Raw genomic sequence first — 20,881 nt, forward strand, 5'->3', positions numbered from 1 at the left:
TGTGGTGCGGATCGAGGTGTGGTGCAGATCGAGGTGCGCTGCGGATTGAGGTGCGCTGCGGATCGAGGTGTGGTTCAGAACAAGGTGTGGTGCAGATCGAGGTGCGCTGCGGATCAAGGTGCAGTGCGGATCGGGGAGCGCTGCCCCGCGCTCTCGCAGCGCCCCGTTCCCCCGCGGCCGGTGGGCGGGGACCGGGGCGGTGCCAGGCGGCGGGGCCGCGGGTGGGCTCCGCCGAGCATGCTCCCGCGTGGGCACCGCCGCTCTATATAACGGCGGCGAGCGCAGCCGGTTCAGCCGAGGCAGGCGGGACGCGCTTCGATCGCATCGCGTCGTACCGCAGCGCACCTGATCGCCCCTGATCGCCCGGCACCGCTCCGCTTTCAGCACCGCTTTCGGCACCGCTCAGCTTGTCCACCGCTCCTCTGCTCCGCAGCGCTCCCGCTCCGCGCCCGCCGCTCACCTCTCCGCTCACCGCTCCGCTCCGGCCCCGTTGCCCGGCACGGCCGAGGCAGCTCCCCCCGCGCCGCCGGCCCCGGCCCCCGCGGCGGGCGGCCCCGCGGGCGGCAGGATGGCCGCCAAACCTGCCGAGCTGCTGGGCGTCTGTTCCAGCTACCAGGCGGTGATGCCGCACTTCGTCTGCGTGGCCGAGGAGTTTCCGCCGCCCGCCCGGCCGGCCCGGACCGTTCGCGGCAAGGCGAGGCGGCCGCGGCAGTCGCGCTTCAAGACGCAGCCGGTGACTTTCGACGAGATCCAGGAGGTGGAGGAAGAGGGGGTGTCCCCCATGGAGGAGGAGAAGGCCAAGAAGTCCTTCCTGCAGTCCCTGGAGTGCCTGCGGCGCAGCACCCAGAACCTCAGCCTGCAGCGGGACCGCCTGGGCAGCTGCCGCCTGCGCAACAGCCTCGACTCCAGCGACTCGGACTCGGCCCTTTGAGGGGCTGCTCGGCTCGGCTTTGCCTGGCCCGGCTCGGCGAGACCCGGCCCGGCCCGCGGACTGATCCCGGTGGCGGCGGGGACCCGGCGGTGGGAGGCTCCGCTGCCTGCCGGGTCGCGGTGTTTTCTGAGAAAGCGCTTGTACCTTCGTTTCTATTTGATTGTACGAAACTCTCCGTCTAAAAGACAAAAAAAAATCTTTTCTATCCGTTAGAAGAAATGAGCTGTTTTAGATGCATTGAGCTGCCGGACTTTATATTTATTTTTGCATTTAAACTGTCGACTGCGTTAATTTAATATGTTTCTACCTGAATGTCTGTTATTATTTCCATAAAAGAGTAATAAAATCCGATATATTTGCACAGTACCCCCGGGCCGTCCTTATTGCGGTGCCCTGCCCTGCCCCCGCTGCTGCCGCTGCCGCTCGCGGAGGTGCCGGGGCTGCGCCGACGGGACGGAGATGGGCTGCGGGATGATCTTACGCAGCCTCGTTGGCTTTGTTAAGGCGGTTGTGTTCGATTGGATTGGTGCTTAAGGAGCTCTTGGAACTGGCTGTGCCCAAAAGCGTTGCCGCAGCCGGACAGGTGCAGTTCGTGGCATTGTGCGTTGACTTTCTGCTCTCATCCGAGGGTTTCCATCCCTTCTCCCTGCCCGCAGCTGTACAGCGCTGCTCACGGGTTCAGTACCCGGGGCCGATTCGGGCTCCTGCCCTATCGCTGCCATCTGGCAGCAGGGGGGTGAGATTCACCTGGAGCTGATGGGCAGAGGGTTTTGGTGTGGGATGAAAGTGAATTCCTTGACACTTTGGGGTGCATGAGAGTGTGTGAGGCTTCCCAGTCTCTAATCATGTATTTCTCTGCAGAGTGAGAGGCAAATCACAGGACTGGGAATCTCCTTGCTGTAATTCCTCTGTCCAGTGGCAGCATCCCTGTGCCAACAGCTTCCCTTGGGCCCTGTGATTGTCCCAGATACTGGGGTTACCCCTGATGGTGGTTGGGAGCCCCTGACATACATCTCTACAGTTAGAGGTGGAGAGGAGGTTCCTTACGTCTTACCTTTGGGTGCAGCCACACCGTTGGTGGCAGAAGTGCAGGTGAGTGTGACAGGTAGGGCCGGGAACAGCCCAGTGGGGTGCATGGCACCCACCGCAACGTGGCCAAGGGCTGCTGGGGTGCCATGCTCAGAGCTGCCTCTGCCTTGGAGCTGAGGGACAGCAGCAGGATGGGGAAGCTTCCTTTGGACAGGTCCTGCTGCAAGTTCTCTGAGTACCAAAAGAGTCTTACAGTATCCTGTGCAATGCAAGAGTCAACCTGGCCGGGCAGGAGGGGTAAGCTGTAAACAGTAAGCTGTGCCCACGGTGTGTAAGGCTTGCTCTTTCATCAGCCTGCTGCCCCTGGCTGCCCTCCATGCCCAACCTGGGGCTTCTCTCTGTGCCTGCACACAGAGTGGCTCCCAGCTTCAAGAAGCAAGATGGTCAGAAACAGTGGTTTTGAGAGACAGAACATGCTGGATATTAATACAAAGGTAAGAACCCCATCCCAGTGGTCAGGCTGAATAAGTTCCTCTTCAGCAGTTCCTTGTTAAGAACTTCCTTCTTCTTCTCAAAGCAAATAACATGCAAATGGGAGATGCCCTCAGCAGGCTGGTGTTTCCCTGCCCAGGACAGCAGAGAAGCACAAAGTGCTTTAGTTCCATCCCAGAGAGGCCCCACTGAGTGCCAGGTTGCCTCACTGTGAATTCTGAAGGTTCCTCTTGCCATGGTTTTTTAGAGCCGTGGACATCCATCCTGTAAGGGCTGCAAAACCACTGCATTAAATTCACTTCACTGAGGCTAATGACTGCATCAAAGGCTGCCGAGGCTGCCACCCGCCTCCCAGGCTGCAGACGTGGGCTGAGCGTTCCGTTCCCTTCAGCAGCACACAGCCTAAAGCACCCAGAGGTGCTGTGTGACAGAGCCGGGACTCAGCGAGAGGGCACTGGCAGCCTGCGTCTGTGTGGGAGGGAGTGGGGAACACGAGGAGAGAAAGAGCAGAGCGTGCTGCTCTGCTCTTTCTGAGTTGCCCCAGGGATGCGCTGAGCACAGCTCTGGTGCTGCCTCCAGCCGGCTTTGCTCCTCAGCTCCAGCTGCCTGAGCCTGTGAGCATGGAGCACGGCTCCTCTGGGTATTTAATGAGTGCAATTAGTGTAACCGGTGCCAGGGGACAGAGAATCGTGCCTTAAAGCTGCACAGCTCCTAATTGTGGTGTCAGAGTCATATCGGTGCTTCTAGTGTCAGAGAAATAGCTTCAGGGCTATTGAGCTTGTAACCTGGGTCGTTTTACCCTTGTGTTAGCATGGAGTCAGCTCCTGATTTTGGCCGTGGTGGTGCCAGCCTGGCTCTGGTCCCTTTCCCTTAGCAACTCGAGCTTTGTGCTGATGTTTCTGAGCACGTTCACAAACTGGCATGAAATTCTGCAATGTCCTGGTCACCCCTCAGCTTTGCATGGCCCTGCAAATGTCTCCCAGGTGCACTGGGGAGCAGAACCCCTGGAAGGACATGGGAAAGGGCTTTCCCTCAGCCACCCAGTGCTTGTAGGGAGCAGCAGAAGACCTTTGAAGCAGAAGACTGCTTTGGAACACAGATGAGCAAGGTCCGCCTGGGTCTGATTTCAAACAAAACAAGATTGGCTGCAGTAATTTACAGCTTTGTCTTGAACAGGGATTCTTTGTTTGGAAATACTTGCATCGAAGAGGTTGAAGTCATTTATTAGGAGCTGGTGAAAGGGAAGTTTTCTTCCTTGGCTTGATTTAAAACTGTGTTGTTGTGGAAGATTTCCCTGCCTGTGAAGAAAATGACCTTTCTTGGGCAGGAGGGAAGGGGACTGGCAAAAAGGCAGTGAGGGAGGGAGAGAACACAGCTCACTTGTGGAATGGCTCTTGGCTAGCATAGAGCTGCATGAAGGATGTTTATGTGCTTGTTACTTTTAGTACTGGCTTCTGGCAAGTCTGTGTTTTCCCTTTGAGAAATGTTTGGAGGTCCTGCCCATGCTTGTTAAAGACCCATTTTTGTCTCTTTTCACACAGCCTCAAATGGCTGAGGGAGTTTGAGCTCTGCTTTCCAGTCTTTTGGGAAAGGCAGCAAGGCAGAACAGCTTTTTCACTGTACCCAAAGTAAAGGCAAACTAAGGTGCAGGGAGAGGCAGCATGGAAGGGAGGAACACAGAATCATAGAAAGGCTTAGGTTGGAAAAGACCTTAAAGATTATCTAGTCCCAACCCACTGCCATGTGCAGGGCTGCCTCCCACCAGATCAGGCTGCCCATCCAAGCTGGCTTTGAACACCTCCAGAGATCAGGCATCAGTGATCTCTCTGGTCAACCTGTGCCTCTCTACTCTCTGAGTAAAGAATTTTCCCCTAACATCTAACCTAAATTTCTTTCTGCTCTTTTAGTTTAAAGCCATCCCACCTTGTTCTATCACTATTAGACCATGTTAAAAGTTTGTCTCCCTCCTGGTTATAAGCTGGCTAATGTCCAGGTTTCATTCACCAGAACCCCAAGTCCTTCTCTGCAGTGTTGCTCTCAAAGAGGTCTTCTCCCAGCCTGTGCTCATAGCTGGGATTGCCCCAGCCCAAGTGCAGCACCTTGCACTTGGCCTTGTTAAACCTCATTAGGTTCACATGGATCCAATTTTCCAGCTTGTCTGGTTCCCTCTGGATGAAATCCCTTCCTTCTATTGTATTGACTGCACCACTCAGCTTGGTGGTGAAAATACCCAACCTCTGAGAGAAGCTGCATGTGGCCATTCTGCCTGGGAAGGTACATGGGGCAGCTGGCCCCTGATCACCATCACCTTCACCGTCTGCCATGGGGAGCACCCAGGGATTCAAGGAAACGAGTTGTAGCATTGCCTGCTTATTCTAGTTAGGAAGCATATTGACATTTTTCTGTGACATTTTTGTTTGCTTCCCAAAATAAGCATTAGACTTACCAATCAGCTCCTCCCTTTCCCAGAAAACCAGCCCCAAACAACCAATCCACTACCTTTAGGAGCTCAGCTGTTAGTTTTATGACAGTATCTATATTGGTGAAGTGTCCCTATGTGTTTTTATCATACAGATATAACAGGGAAGGGACAGGATTGCCCCGACTTCTGCCCAGCTTTAGATGCAGGATTGGCTTTAGGAATGCAGGCTGGGAGAGCTGATGAGGTAGACAGCAGACTAATGAGAACTGTCATCAAACTTCATACAGACTGGGCAAATGACTGCAAGAGGGCATGATACTGATTCTGCAGGCTAGAAACTGCTGCTCGCAACTTTGCTGAACATGTTGGATGAAGGAGGCTCACTAGGAAGTCTTTGGCCATTCTTTGGAATGGGGAAGAAAATGAACCCTCATAGAGGATAGGGCAGTAACAGAAAAACCTGTGTTTTCTTGTGTTGGCTCATTTGTTTCCATAAAAAGGTATTTCAGTGAAGGCAGGGTGGCGATGTAATGGCATGGGTCCCTACAGTTCAGAAAATAAAATGAGGGTAAGAGACAGACACAGGAATTCTTGAGCAGTTTGAGAAGATCGATGAGGAACTTGTTCATGATTTCTGAGAATACAGGGCTGAAGCACCAGATGATTTAGCAGACAGCAGGTTTAGGACAAACAAAAGACTGTTCTTCTACAGTTGACTGTGGAATCACACTTCACTCCTCATCCTCCCATGTCTGAGTCCCTATAGATGTGTGCTCCATTTCCTGCCCTCTGCTCAACGCCTGCATAAGCATTTGGGGGCTGATCTCGAAGTGAGCATCAGCATCATCTCCAGAACTCAGCCGAATAACGCAGGAGAAGTAGGATGCCAGCATATGGTTCCTTTCCAAGTGCTGTGTTGGCCCTGCTGCAGAAAATGGCTCTTTCTGGAGACGGCAGGGTTAGCATTTCAGGGGGCATGGTTACGAAAATAAGACAAACGTCCAAATGAAAATAATTGGGCAGAATTTTGCAGTGACTAAATAACTCCACTCAATAAATGGAATTATACTGAGCAAGGAATAAATCACCCCAGCGAATAAATCACTGCTGGAGCCCAGACAATAATAACAGGTAGACTGGGATTGTGTGTGAAAAGCAGGGGCTGTGCTTTTCCCTGCTGTTACCAGATGTGCGGTGCCTATTTTTGTTGAGTGTGTCTCCAGCTCACGTACTGCAAGCTGGAAGCTCTGGTCACTGTGTGATGCCCCCACTTCCTGCACAAATAAACCCATGCACATACACAAGGCCATGGCTGAGCCTCACAACGTGGTGTGACGTGTTTCCTGCTGCTTATCTGCAGGCTGGGCACGTAGGCTCCAGCGGTGGCCTCTGCCCTCATGCTTTGGGTTTCCAAGTCCCTTTGCTCAGCTCATACATGCACTGCCCCTGTCTGGGCCCCCAGGAGGTTCTTTTTAGATGCTGTTGGGAATTTTATTCAATGCTGTCACAGTAAGGAAATGCCAGGACTCCCTTGTCTGTCCCCTGGCACGTGGGAGCCTTCTGCTTCTCTGCTTGCCCTCAAGGCTTCTGTGGCCTTGCAGTGCTGGGAGCAGGGCTGCTGGAGGTGGAAAGCAGCCTCTTTTGGTTGAGAAGCTGTTTAGCTCAGCCCTCCCCCAGTGCATTTTTGCTGTGAAGTGGTTTTGTTGGAGCTCCCAGCTCTGGCTACAAAGAAGCCAAGAGCAGCTCCCCACCACAGTACTCTCTGTCCATCACACCCTGTTCTGCTCTTCTGCCATTGTCCCAAGGTGAATAAACTGCAAAGGAAGCCATAACTCCACTTAATGCTCACACTGCCTGCCCCAGCCCTTCTTCTCACAGCATGATCTACCGCACGGAGCTGCCTGCCTCCACGAGCCCAGCACATTCACATTTTCCATTTCACTATCTCTCCTTTGACCCAAGGCATGCTCAAGCAGGACAGCATGTCAGACCCAGCAGCTTGTCAAGTACATTCCCACTTCCAAAATAAGTGTTATTTTTACCATCTGCCCCTGATTGCTGGTAGGATGGGTCTGAAGGCAGAGCTCACGGCTGCACCCCACTAACAGCGTTTGACCACAGCATCCGCCCTGCATCAGAGTGGGGGCACATGTGGGCTGTCTGGGTGAGGGGCCCCTCCAAAGTCAGATTTTGAAATTTTGTGTTACTTTTACCAGCAGGACAAGCATTTTCCAGAAGGGGACTTTTTACTTCTCTTTCTGTCAGGCTCCAAAAGCTGATACTGGTTTCAGCCAAGTGTCCACACATGGTTGTGAGGGTAGAAGCACAGGAGGAGGTGTGTGATGCTGCACACCAGCACAAGCAGCTGCCAGGGGGTGACCTTTTAAATTGCTCATGTAAAAACCGTTCAAGTGCCTCTGTCAGAGTCTTCAGACTTCTTACATGCATTGGTAAGACATCTTATTTAATACTGTTATGACAAGGAAGTGGCAGGGCTCCTTGTTGTGGGCAGGAGGATGGAGGACCTGATTGCACGGTCCTGGCACAGGGCACTGGTGATGTGAGCCCACCTCTATCCTCTCTGCACTCCTCTTCAGATGTTACAGACATTGACAAGATCCTCCTGAGCCTTCTCCAGGCCAAAGTCCCAGCTCTTTCAACCTCTCCTATAGGAGGACTGAGGTTTGCACCCTTCATACTGCTGCCTCTGCCTGTTTTGGGGCTGCCTGGCTGCTGCACCATGCAGATTTGCTCTTTCAGCTCTTTGTCAGCACTGCAGGATGTCTTTGCCCCTGTGCTGCCTTGCTGCCAGGCAGTGCACGTATAGACCTGGCTATATATAAACAAGCAGGGTTAGAGATCTATTTTTAGCCTTTCTCAGAATATTCCCCTTGCTATGCATTTCTTGCCACTGACTTCTTGTCCTGCCTCCTTGCTGCGGGAGCCCTCTGAGGTGAGAGCTGCTAGTCCAGGGACCAGGGCAGAGACACAGAGACACAGAGTGCAGAGGCATGGGACAGTTCCCTATCATGTCTACCAACAGCAGTTCATTTGCCCTGTGCTGGTTCATGCGATGAGATGTGTCCTGTTATGCCTCAGGCAATTCAGGAGAGCCATCACAGCAGTCAAGGATGAAGTACTGCCTGTGGATTGTCTATCAGGCAAGTTGTGGGCATTTGCCCCTTGCATTGGTTTCCCACCTTCCCAAAGCAGGCACTTGGAAGAGTTGGCTGCATCATCGCTGCTGCATGAGCTGGCTGCAGACATGCAGGGGCTGACCTGGAGAGGACATTTATGTAGGAGGTTTTCCTTCCCAATTCTGTCACTTGCTCTGGTCTCTGGTGGCAAAGCTGACCCTCAGGGATGCTCTGCCTTGAAGGGCCCCCCGAGCTAGTACCCAGTCCAGTCCTGTGTTCAGGAAGGGCTGCCATCATGCAGGTACTCGTGGTGATTCATGGCACAGTAATGACTGCATTCCTGCTTCTGCAGTGGAACTGTAAATCTCCTGTTATTTGTTTGTTTGTTTGTTTCATTGTAACTATTTGGGGGGGGGGGGGGGGGGGGGGGGGGATTGTTGTTGTTGTTTTTCTTTACAATCTTGGCTCCCAGAAGCCTTTGGTCTGGCAAGAATCTCTGCTTTTGCTTTTGTAACACTTCCCACTCTTCCCGTCTATGGCAAGAAGAAGCTTGGAAATGGGATTCCAGTATTCTCTGCAGGCTTGGGGAAAGAGAGGAGAAATGCATCAGCTATTAGGACCTAAGCATGACTTTTCAGCAGTCTCATCTTGGAGGGAGTCTGTGAGGGAACATGGGGCCCCACCGGAGGAGAGCAATCATAGCTGTTTTCTCACAGTGATGATGAACAGAACATCTGATCTGTTGAAGGTTGAGGGGTATTTGTAGGGTTCTTTTTGTTTGCTTGCTTATTTGTAATGCATGATAATCTTGTCCTTGAGAAGCTTTTCCTAGAAGCCCAATCATGAAAATTGAGTAACAGATTAGTTTGTCTGCTTATTTCCAGTGCTCTTCTTAACAAAACCTCTTCTAATTTTTGTGCCATTTGCAAGACAAAGATTATTACTTCTGCCATGAAACCTTACTTCACACAGTTTTTAAGCCAAGCAGCAAGGAGAAACAGCATCAGGCAGTGCTTTCCCCCAGCAGCAGAGTATGCATGCAGGGATCGTGCAGCCCTGGTACGTCCAATGGTCATGACAGCATCCCTTGATGAATCCATGAGAATATGCATCTGTGAAGTGGATGGCTCTGAGAGCTGCCCAGGTGGAAACACTTTTTGTCAGATGAAAACTGTTTTGATTACAGCCTCTTCAGGAGACACATTTCAGCTTATTTTTCATCAGTATTTTTGACACTAGGTGTCAAACAGGTTTTGTAACAACCCTTTATATCTATCCATTTTCTGAACGTTGCATCTCTGTAACTTTATTCCACTTCACTAAAAGGCAATGGAAAACTAACTGCATTCTGTATTCCTCCTTTTTTATACAGGAGTCATTTTGGCTTTCACAGTGACATCTACATTTTATCTATTCTGTCATCCCCTGGATTTCAAGTACCCATGTGGCAGTACAGGATTTTAATGCCCACCTGTCTGCATTCATCATTTGGGAAGGGAGATTTCAATTCCCATTTGGAAGAGGCACAGTAGATCAGCAGATGAATGTGGACTCCAGTGCAGTGATCCTCAAGGTGCAACTCTACACCAAAAGGAGGGCTCCATATGAGATGGTTGTGTTGCTTTTCCATGGTCAGCAGTGAATCCATGCTACTAATGGACACTGGGCCCAAAGCCTGGGGTCTCTGGCTCCATTTTGTTGGAGGAAGGGGCAAAGAACTGGAGGAGCCTTGAGTATGAATTTTGGCCGGAGCTTGTTCATTGCTCCCACCAACAGTTCCCCAAGTGCTAATTATAGACCTCTCATTCTGTTTCGGTCAGGGCAAATGACAAAGTGGGGTGAAACCCAAAATAAGCAGCCCTCAGAATAGTTCTCTCCACCTCTTCCTGCTAATGGCATCACTGAAGCAAGACTGCTTGCTCCCCTTCAGATGGGTTCTCAGAGGTTATTTTAATCCATTTTTAGTTGCAAATAGCATTTATCAGAATAAGCATGGGCTGGATGCCAGCTCCTTCAGAATTTTCACTGCCTGGAGGGAAGAGTCTCTGAAAAATAACTGACTGTGCTCCTACTGCATGTTCCCCCCTGGGAGACTTTGGGGACATAATAAGGAAACATTCCTCTGAAGCCCGGGAACCAGGCTTTGCTTACAGCCAGTGATTCCCCTGTCATCAGCACTTGTTCCCAGGAATCAGAGCTCTTGCTCCTGTTACCAGTGTCAATGTTTTCAGATTCAGCTTAGTAGTCATTAGGAGACAAGAAGCAGGGTGGGAAAAAGGTTACAGAGCCTCTTATTTGCTTGTCACGTGGGATGTGACCCTGGCTGGCTGGGTCCAAAAATCCTTTCTTGCAGCCATCCCATAGACAGTCAGTGGTCTGCAGTGCCTTTGCGGTCTTTGCTGAGTTCACAAACTGTTCAAAGTTACATTTTAGAACATATTGAGCACTAATGGGCATTCCCAGGGAAGCAGCCATGGAGTGGGCCATGAAGATTGAATTCCCAGTTTCCCCGAAGGCATTTTGATAATGGGCAGCATTTGGGCAGCTTGCCCTACTGTTCCAGCTCAGTGCTCTGGCTCTGGGGCTGTGATCTTTCACCAGTACTAAATCAGTTTTGAAATATCCTAAGAGTAGTATGTGTGGTGGTGGCCTACTGCCTGCTGTCCCTGGGCAGGAGGTAACAGGCAAAGGAAAAGAGCTGACAGGAGAATGGAGATACCACCAGAGATCCTGGGTACTAATAGAGGTTGGCATAGGAGAAATTAAGGAATGTACTGATACATTTGCAATGTCTTGCTGTTCTTCACCGTTTGCCAGAATGACTCTGAAGACCTCTTGGACTGATCTTGACCAGCTGACATCTCAAGATGGTCTCATCTGATGGTGCGAGACCAAGCCTCTGATATGCAGGTCAAAAGAGCACTGTGAGAAAGCTCTTTGCAGAAAGTCTATTGAGGGTGTGATATTTAATGTGGAACAGCAGCATGGCTACAAGAAATTCTTGGCTACACTTAGGGAAACTGCTGTTCTCTAAGAATACGAAGGTACCTCCCATTTTGCTCTCATCTGCTACCTGAGATCCAACTGCATATTGCATCAGTTGTGTTCATGTGTAGACAGAGACCAGCTTCCAAGCAGACAGACTTTCCCCCTTTGTCTGTAGCCAAAAGAGAAGAAGGGACACTGGGCTGGAGGCAAGCAGCCAGCATGTTTGTAACTGTTCCGAGCTGAAGGCTGACTGGGCCACCCATGTACGTTCTGCTGGCCTCCATCAGTGTGACCTAGGCACTGCTGCCTGAAAAATGCCTGTAAATGTGTCCCACTGGTTGCGTGACGTCCTCCCAGCTCCAGCAGGGAGGTTATGCTTCTTAGTGAAATACTTCACCTTATTTGTATGAGACTTCCAGTGAAAACTGAATGTCGGCCTCATTCCCCTGCTCCTGTCAGCTCTGCTTTGCTTGTTGTTCCCACAGATGTCTCTGGCTGCCGAGTGGGAAGCCTTCAGGCATTGCTGAGGGAAGAGTGCAGGCTGACTCACACTGGGGTGCTCCTGCTCGCTGCTTGAGCACTGATTTGTTTTTCATGAGTCTGGAAGAGTTTTGCTCTGCTGAGTGGCACCATGCTTGCCTTCCCTGCTTGTGCTCCCTGCAGTGCTTCTGGATGGATCTTTAACAGAAAAACCTGATTTGCATCCTACAAATGGCTCTGCAGCAGTGCTGCAGCCTCAAGTGGGAAACCCTGGTAGTGCTTCCTCCTGGCATGGGATACAGCAGCTGCCCTGAGCCACAGCTGTGCCACAATATAGGCAATAGGAAGCCCCTGGCAGCTCCCCACCTGGGCTGCATCAGCCCCAGCCTTGGGGACATCCACACCAAGGTCTAACAAACAGCAGAAGGGAAGGCATCTCCTGGCAGGTGTGGCAGGGAGCTGGAAGGAGCAGAGGACACTCTTCTGCCTTGGGCTCTCATGCATGCTGTCCTGGCTGTAGGCACAGCGCAGAGGCTGGGGGCAAAGTTTGTTCTCTCCCTGCCAGCCCTGAGCTTCATTTGGCATTTGCTATCCCACACCCTCCTCCTTCACCCTCTTGTGTAAGGCACTTGGACCGAGTACTGTTTTGGATGGGCTTCAAGAGACCTTTTAAGGCTGTGGAGTTTTTGCTTTATAGCTGCAATTTACTGGTAAAAGTTGCCTGAATTATGCAGGCTTCACACAGTGAATCAGGTTCAAGAGCCTCTATTTTTAGTACATATCAAGACAAGTACAAGGATTGCTGTCTGCTCCTCACTGTCGCCTCACCACCTCCACCAGCACTCTGCCCATCAGGCTGCTCGGTGGCACTACTGCATCTCAAAGAGGCCATAACCTGCTTCTTCAGAACCGCACCAAGCTAATCAGTCTTTCTGGTTTGTCACAAGGAGCTGAGGAGCCATTAACTACAAGTTCTGTCTGCTGTGGCACAGCACAGGCCTTTAGCAGACTGGTGGCTGAGCACGTGAGAGGTAAATGTAATGCGTGAGTACTGAGGGCGTGTGTGCTGTTTATGTAGCCATGTGCTTATGCATAATGCTTTGAAAATATTTAAAACACAAATTCCTGGATGTGAAGAGCCATAATTGAAAAACCATTTGCAATCATAACAACAACTGCAGCTGACCTGAGGATATATTAACTGTGGTAGAGATCCTCACGCTGACAGCTGTTTATAAAAAGCATGTATGTGCTCTCCCTCTGTTTTATATACAAAATCATGTGGCATCCATCCCAGGAAGCTCATGAGCAAGGCTTGGTCCTGCAGGATGCTGGCTGTAACACAGTGGGAATGGCTGTTGGGCCTCTCTAAAAGATGGTGAGTATCCTTCTGTGACAGCCCCTACCTACCCGAATGGCTTCTCCTCATTTGACTCTGGTTCTGCAGATGTGGAAAAAAACCCCATGGTGTTCAGGAAAGAGGCAGGAATGACGAGCCAGGCTTCAGAGCACAGAGCAGGAGGTCAAGCACACACAGGTGTCCCACATCCCAACCTCAACCCACCTGCAGCTGCCACCTGCTTATAGGCTGATGGGAACTAAGGCTCTACTAGTGCTGTCTGCCTTATATGACTCTGCTCAAAAGGAGGTGTTTGCAGGCTAAGCAACTGTGAAAGGGGGGTAAGTCTTTGTGCCTCCAGATCAGTGCCATGCTGCTTCAAGTTCTGATTTTTCTTCTGTGTTGGGTCACCATGGGGCACTGCAGCTGTTTAGGGTGGATTTGGGGAGCTGAAGGGTACTCTCCTGGACAGCAATGAGTGGGCTCTGGATGGTCGTACCCTTATCTTTGTAATCCTAGAGGGTTCTAGGAGCCCTTGGTTCGGCTGACAGAGTGGGGGCCAATCTTCCATGTGCCACTGCCATCACTCCTAGGAGACAGTAAGCTCCTAGGTCACACAGCAGTGCGTGAGAGTGGGGCCAGCCCAGTGCTTGCTCAGCCTGAGTCTGAACATCCTGCAGAGCAGTGTCCAGGCATCTGCTGCTGATTTTCAGCTGGAAATCTGCTTGTCTGTGGGCTGGAATGAGAACCAGATGGTAGTTGTTTGGGATTTATTTTAGAAAAAAACTATTTTCTGTAAAGCATTATTCTGTTTTGAGTTCCTGCTTCCTTTCCCATCTGTCTGAGGAACTGGGTCTGTAAATCTCCTCCTATCTGTGTGCCCCCCTCGCAGCATGGTGCCCAGCCCTGGGTCCCAGCATAGGCAGCACCAGGCCGCAGCCTACCCCAGGCTGCACAATAGGCTCTTGCATGAACTGCTTTGTTGGCTGGCTCTGTTTGTTTTTGTCTGCATATAGTTTTTGCCTCCTCCTGAATATTCTAGATGTGAACGAACCCAAAAAGTTAAACCACTACCAAAATGCCATCTGGTTTCACATCACAACTGTGTGCTTCCCTGCAGCTGTGAGCTGGCACTGGCACCCCATGGCTGCCTTGGTGCTACTCTGCTGTGCAGCACCAGCAGCCTTTGCAGAGACAGTGGCACAGCCTGCCCCACGGTGTGCAGCAGCATCCAGATGGGAATTTTTACACCTTCCTCTGTTTGATTTTATGAGAGTACTGATCAGTGTCTTCTTCACTGAGGAGGCTTGGTTCTGCTCTCCACTGCACCAAAACAAATCTGAATTTACTTTGTTTTGGATGTGTGATTAACTTATGCAGGAAGGAATACTGCTTAGTGTCACCTTTTTTGTTACTAGAAAAAGCCTTTTCCTCCTTCAGTTCTCAGCAGCTGCAAGAGGGATCCCTTTGGATTTTTATTAAGAAGGTTCCACTTTCTCTAATGGTATCTTTCAGTAATGGAGAAACAGCAGAACTTGCCCCGATGCCTTTCAGCACTTCCAGCAGCCTTGGCCATTCTTCCTAGGTGCTTTTCATGTTTTAAGAGCAGGGAAAACTTTATGATTATCTGTTCTGACAATGAATCTCACCTAATAATTTCTGCTTCAGCATTTCTTGAGCTACAACGTATCTTAAAAAAGACCATAGAGACTTCAGTTGGAGACTTCAGATCATGGAAACTCTCTGATATTGCTAGGTAAACTGTCCTAATGGTGAATGGTTTTGTAACACGTTACGCCCCGCATTTCATCTGAATTTCCCTAGCTTCTGTTTTCAGCCACCACAACAAATTATGTCTGTTGTTTTTTTTCTCTCTGCCTAATTAAAGAGCCCTAATATTAATCATTTATTCTTGCACTGGTAATTACCGCCAGTGCTCGAGACATCTTCTGACCTTCTGCTGGATAAACTTGGATTGACCTTCCTAAGTTTTTTTGTTAGAAATATGTTTTCCAGATGCTGAATCTTTCTTGTGGCTCTCTTCTGAACCCGTTACAATTTGTGTTGTTAAGAGGCCATATTTATCTGACTGTGTACCATTAAGTATCCTGAGGCAGAGTCAGTTTCATAATCAGCCCTCCCAGAGCTGCTTCATGGGATCTTATCAGCTATGGTGCATCTATAGCTACTTGCTGCTACGTGAATGAGCCCTGGTTGGATTTTTGTACATGAACAGCCTCGCTACCACTGTTACATGAGAGTAACAAGTGAGGCTGTAGAGTACTTTTTGAGGTAAATATGTTGATATGGTGATCCTCATTACATAGACTAAAAACCTCACAAAATATGGGACCCTGTGTGCTTTAACAAGGCCTGCTTCCCATTAAAAACCATTTAGACTTCCTAGAGAGAAGGGAGAACCTCTGTCTCCAGAGGTCTCAGAGCTGAACTGGATAAATCCCTGAGACAGATCTAATCAGCCCTGTTTGGGAAGGAGCATGGACAAGCTGACTTCCAGAGGTCTCTTCCAACCCCAATTATTCTGTAATTATATGATTACGTGTCTAATTAGCTTGCTATTTTTAATGTTTGTCACTGTCCTTTACATTCACCTTCCTGCATCTCACTCTGCTCCAATGGCTGCTTAACTGGAGTTGATTCTGCAAATACCAGCATCTGCTTAAAGAACTCTGTGGGTAAAAGAGAAAACAATTTGTTATCAGATGACCCTGCTCTTGCCAAGTACAAACCCAATGCAAAATATTCTTTTCTCCTGACAATGAGGGCTGGAAGCACTGCCGAGGGTGCCTGCTGTGAGATGATGGGCTCACTGGGGATGCAGCTGATACTGGGGACTGCAGAGATTTTCCAGGGTCTTCTCTAATAGTCCAGTAAAGAGGAGGTGACCCAAGCCTGTGGCTGGCTCCTGCAGGTCTCAGGAGTGGGACTGCAGGGCTGGTAGCCTCCAGGAGAGGTCACTCCTGTGCCCGGCTGTCCTGGCCTCAGAGGCAGTGGGGCACACGAAGGTTGGTTCTGGTGCTAAATCTTATTACCTTTGATTTCTTCAACTTGATCAGAGCTCCCTTCCTAAATAACCATCTCTGTGCTCCTGTTTTATTCCAGTGCTTAATGGTAACTTGTGATGATGTACCTTAATAGAGTCTAATGTAGATTGGAAGAGATTACTGAGGATCATCTGGTCCTTCCCTACATTCAAAGCAGGGCAAATTTCAAAGTTGTGTTGTGTTGTCTGAGCCTGTATCCAGAGGATTATCTCCCCAAGGAGTGATTCCCACAGCCTCTCTAGGTGCCTGCCTGCTGCACTGCTTGACCACCATCATCTACTGTCTTTTGTCTTAATGTTCAGGGGAAATCCCTTTGGTACATGTTGCATGATTTACATCACATCCTGCTGTTGAATATGTTATTGAAATCTACCTTATTCTAGTCCAGTGTCTCTCTTCTGTTTCTTCCATTCATCTTGCTGCCCTTCACAGAGTCCTTAAATTAGTGGGGTCCAAGCCTGCATTCACTGACATGGAGGGAGGCTGGGGTGCACTGCAGCACTGCAGCACTGCGAGCATGCTTCTGTTTGTGTCATGTGTTGGGAATTGTTCTGCAGAGCTGGAGGTGAGAAGCCCAACAGAGTCAGGAGGACACTGCTCCCTATGCTTTCCCTGTGGCTGTGGCCTTGGGAAGCCATGTGGGCGTGATGGACATTAGTGGTCTCATTTTCAGCAGATGCTGCAGGAGCTAGAAACCAGCATCTCCACAAGTGGTCTCTGAGGGGTGGGAGGGTAGGGCCTTGCAGCTAGGGCAGCATTTATGCAACCCTTCAGCCACCTTTGCATGACCACTGTGTCTTCGACTGCCATCCCTGCTTGTTCTGCTTGCTGTGTTGTTCAGCATCTGCAAGGTTGAGTGGGTGGTTTAGAGGTTTCTGTACTCGCTGTTCTTTTAGCAGGCTTAGCTTAGTCTGTGCATTTAAATGCAGGTTGTGCCTCACAAAAGGGACATTATTTTGAATGAATGGCATCATCCATCTCAATATCTGGTTCAGCTTTTACACCAGAAAAATCTGATGAGATACAAGCTGACATCTCATTTTCTTTATCTTGTTAGAGGAAGTCACGATGTTTTTTCAGTGAAATCTTTATTCCAGGATCTGAAAGAGTATAAACAAATAGAAACTTCCTCTGCTTTCCTTTTGTCAGGCTGTCAAAATGTTCCCAGGCCACCCCAGTTTGTGGTTTTCACTTGTTATTCCTTCTTTCAGATGACAACAGAGAGATGAGTTGACAGCCACTGGTGTCAGGGGCAGGGAATTGCTCCAGGGAGAGAAGTGCTCAGCTTTAAAGAGAGCTTTGCTGTGGCTGTAGCAAGGCTGGGTCAGTGACCTTGCTGCAGAGATGGTGACTTTTCCAACAATATTCCTCTTGCTGAAAGAAACAAAGTGACTGCAATAACTGCTCTCTGGGACTGTTGTTTGGAGCTGGGAAGGCGTGCATGAGTTTCATCCAAGTGATGTAGGCTATGTTCAACCCCTGGATACATGAGCATGTATTGACTTCTTCATGAAGTCTGTCTTCTGCCAACAGTATAAACAGCATATAACTTTCCAGGCATAGAACTGTGGGTCTGAATCTTTCTTTTGTTCGCATTTACACTTTCCGTTTCAGCCCTTTCTACTCACTCTTTAGTTTCTGCCTTTTGGAGCCAATTAGCCAGGACTTGACTGAGGTGTAACCAGGCCACACGGTTCAAACAACCATGGGTTGAGGTGGAAGAAAGGAGTGTGGGGGGGAGCACTATGAGAGGACATGGCACCTCTGTGAGTCATGTGGGGGCTCAGGTGAATTTCGTAGACTTCAGTCCTTCCACACGTGCAGGCGCCTCCTGTTGCAGGCTCTCAGCCTGCAGCAGGCACAGTGTGCGTCAGCCTGCTCTTGTTGTGACACTGCTCATGTATTTCCTCCTCTCACCCATTGCCTTTCTGAGGGGAAGCGATGATAATGACAGGACTCCTCGTTCTTTGTCACAGAAATCGGGTATAATTGCTCTATTTCAGCTGCTTTCAGAAGTGCAGTGAGGGAACAGGCTGGATTCTTTCTTAAGACGTCAGTCATCTGAAGCATTTGGTAGATGGAACATCAGGGCTAGGAAATGACTCAACGTCTTCGTTAAAAGCAGTCTTTGGACTCTGGGAGTGAAATCAGAGGGAGAGAGCTGGGGGTGAGGAGAGAGGCTTCTGCTGCTGAAGCTCCATTCTGCTCTGCTCTGGTAGAATGAGCACAGCCCTCACCAGAACTGCCTTGAATCATCCCAACAGCCAAAAAGACATTCCTCAGCCTGACCTCAATTCAAAGGGCTGAGGTGTCCACGTGGGAAGAACCAGCTCATGGGTGGCCCTGGGTGCAGCTTCCTTTGTATGGCTGTATCATTTCTGCCCTTGAACTGGGCAAGTCCTGGTTCCCTCGGAGAAGAGTGTGGCAGAGAGCACTGAAACATCCATATAAGTCCCCAGTACTTCTTGTGTTCAGTGTGGTACTGAGCTCCCAACAGAAGGAGCCAACTTGCAGAAGGAGTCTGCCTTTGGCATGGGAGTTGGGGTGACCTTCAGGTGAGGGCCAGAAGCCTCTCCCTCTTTGAGCCGAACAACCTGGGCTGGCTTTGGTGGGCGCAGCCTTGTCCTGTCGCAACACTGGGAGCATCAAGCCTGAGATCACACAGTCTACAGCCCTTTCTCTTCCTGGCAGGGCTTAGAGAAACCTCCTCGAGTTGGTCTTGCCTGTTTGTGAGTCTTTGCAGGTCTTATGTGACAAGCTGCTGATGGCAGAACAGGCTGCTTTGAGGTGGGAGTAGCAGGGATTGGTTTTTGTTTGTTTTTCCTGCTGCCAAGGCTTTGCTTATCTAACCTCCGTTTCAGCCCTGTTCTGCATGGAAACATTTTTATTTATGCAGCTGGGACAGAGGCCCTTTCTCCCCTAGCTCTTGTAAGTTTGAACTTGTGGAAGAGAAAATATCTCACGGCAGTTGTCTTCCTTTTGCAAAATGAAATCCAATGCCTCAAACAGGCTGCGCCAGTGTGTGCAGGTGGAGCTTGCTGTCCCCTGTTGGGCAGTGTGCCATGGTGACACTCTGCAGTCTGGCTGGGGCTGTCTGTGAGGGGTCATAGTGCAGGCTGTGTGCTCATAGGTGCTCTCACACCATCTGAAGGTGTAGCCACGCATGTGGGAGGCCTCATCATGCTGTCCTGCTTTTCTCTGGGTCTCAGCATCTCTGGCTGCCAGCAGTGACTGTTCTGACAAGGGGGACCTGCCTGTCTTTACCCACTGATGTGACCCTTCTGAGTGTGGGAACCAGGGTTCCTATTTTTAAGAAGCAATAACAGAATTCAGTCATTGCTCAGGACCTTCAGTCTCCTAGGACGCCTCATGCTGCTGAGAGCTCAATGGCCTTCATGCTGTGGCTGTACCAAGTACTCTGTGTTCCTAGATGGTAACGCAAAAGGATAGAAAAATGAGACTTCTTATGCACTGCCTCCTTTCATAGACTATCAGTGAGCTGGATTGTGTTTTTGTTTAAATGCTCCAGGCCCTGGGCTGTGCTTTTCTCAGTATAATACATTCAACACAAAGAAAATATGTTGTTAGTTGTCCCTTGGTATGTATCTTTCTTCCTTAGCTGTGCTTTTATGGACCATTCAGGCGCCTTATTCAAAGCAAAACTGGTCTTTGTATGCCCCCTCTAGAACCTCCTACCAACACTGTGTCACAATTCTGCAGTCATCACGCAGAGCTGGTTGGTCATGCCATCTATTCACTACGACACGGTGTGTTTCTAAACACTGTCACTAATCGGTGAAGGAAGCACGTGTGTATGATTTGCTACAGCTGATGGTACAGAATTAGGCTGTCCATCTGCGTACTCAAAGGATCTGCTTTGACAGTGTCCTAATGACAGTCCTTGTGTTGTCTGTTTGAAGAGTAATTGTAATTTTAGGAGCAAGTTGATCTGAATAGAGCTTGTTAAGAGTGTTTCAGCAAAGATGATGTAGTTAGAAAGTGTGTATGTTGTGAAGCAGAATTACTTCATGGAAACATATGTGGTTTGACTCATTTTAGTTGTCAGTCTTCTGCTGCTGGACAACTCACTTGTACCATGTGTGTGATCTATGTGCTGTACAGAAACGTAGCTTCCAGTGTTTGCTCCTCAGTTACTGCTCTGTGGTCCTGGCATTTTCTGGCTGGCTGAGATAGAGCTCCTCTTGGTCCAAGGAGGCTGGAAGCTTGGCTCTTTAGTGACACTGCTGAAACTCAGTTTTGTCGCTGTTCGCTCCCAAATCAATTTGCTGTCCTTATTTGTGCTAAGCAGCAGTGATATTGGGGGGCGGGGGGGAAGCAACCAGCAATTTTGTTTAACAGCTACTGATATCTTATATTTTGCAAATACCACACATCAGTGTTTTTGAAATTAAATTTCACAGAGCTTATGTTTCATAGGATAGTTGTAAACCTTTTATTATGCCTGTTTCAAATTGCATTTCTGTTTCCATTGGAAATTTCTATAGAAGGGAATCCTGAGATCAAACACCCATGCTCTTGGTGCTGAGATTTTGAGTGGATGTGACTGGAGCTGTGGTGACAACTGTTATGCGCCTAGATAGAAGTGGCTGCTGTTATTGCAGCATAAATGGCAGTGCAGTCTGAGCCTTGCTTGCACGCAGGCTCTGGAGGCTCATCTAGTAGAGAATAGGTTTGGCTGTTTCTAGAATGCTGTGTAAAGAGAAAGATATCTCCTCAGAGCCTATAAAGTCATTTTCTCTGTTCTGTCACTACAGAATATACCTGAAGCTCAACAGCAAGTAATGTTAGTGCTTTCTATTGTGCAGGAGATGTTACTCTCTTGGGAATTTGGTCACAGGTATGTTTAGAGTTTGAAAAAAAAAACAAGCAAACAAACAAACCACCCAAAAGAATCCAAATCTTCTGGGGATTTTGAGTAGTGCCTTCAGATGTCCAATGTCACAAGTTTATGTATTTTTACCCTATTATGGTTCTTGA

At 49.4% G+C, this 20,881-nt stretch overlaps 1 protein-coding gene across 1 annotated transcript; it reads left to right on the plus strand.

Annotated features, from left to right (window-relative positions):
- Positions 1-257: 257 nt before the first annotated feature.
- On the plus strand, positions 258-1,297 carry C5H11orf96 (chromosome 5 C11orf96 homolog). Its single transcript, XM_015864496.3, has one exon. It carries the CDS (start codon positions 569-571, stop codon positions 929-931), a length of 363 nt encoding a protein of 120 aa, XP_015719982.1. The 5' UTR covers positions 258-568; the 3' UTR covers positions 932-1,297.
- Positions 1,298-20,881: the final 19,584 nt, after the last annotated feature.

The sequence above is a fragment of the Coturnix japonica genome, chromosome 5 (genome assembly GCF_054131305.1).
Source record: "Coturnix japonica strain WE chromosome 5, WE-NBRP24, whole genome shotgun sequence".
Taxonomy (NCBI): domain Eukaryota; kingdom Metazoa; phylum Chordata; class Aves; order Galliformes; family Phasianidae; genus Coturnix; species Coturnix japonica.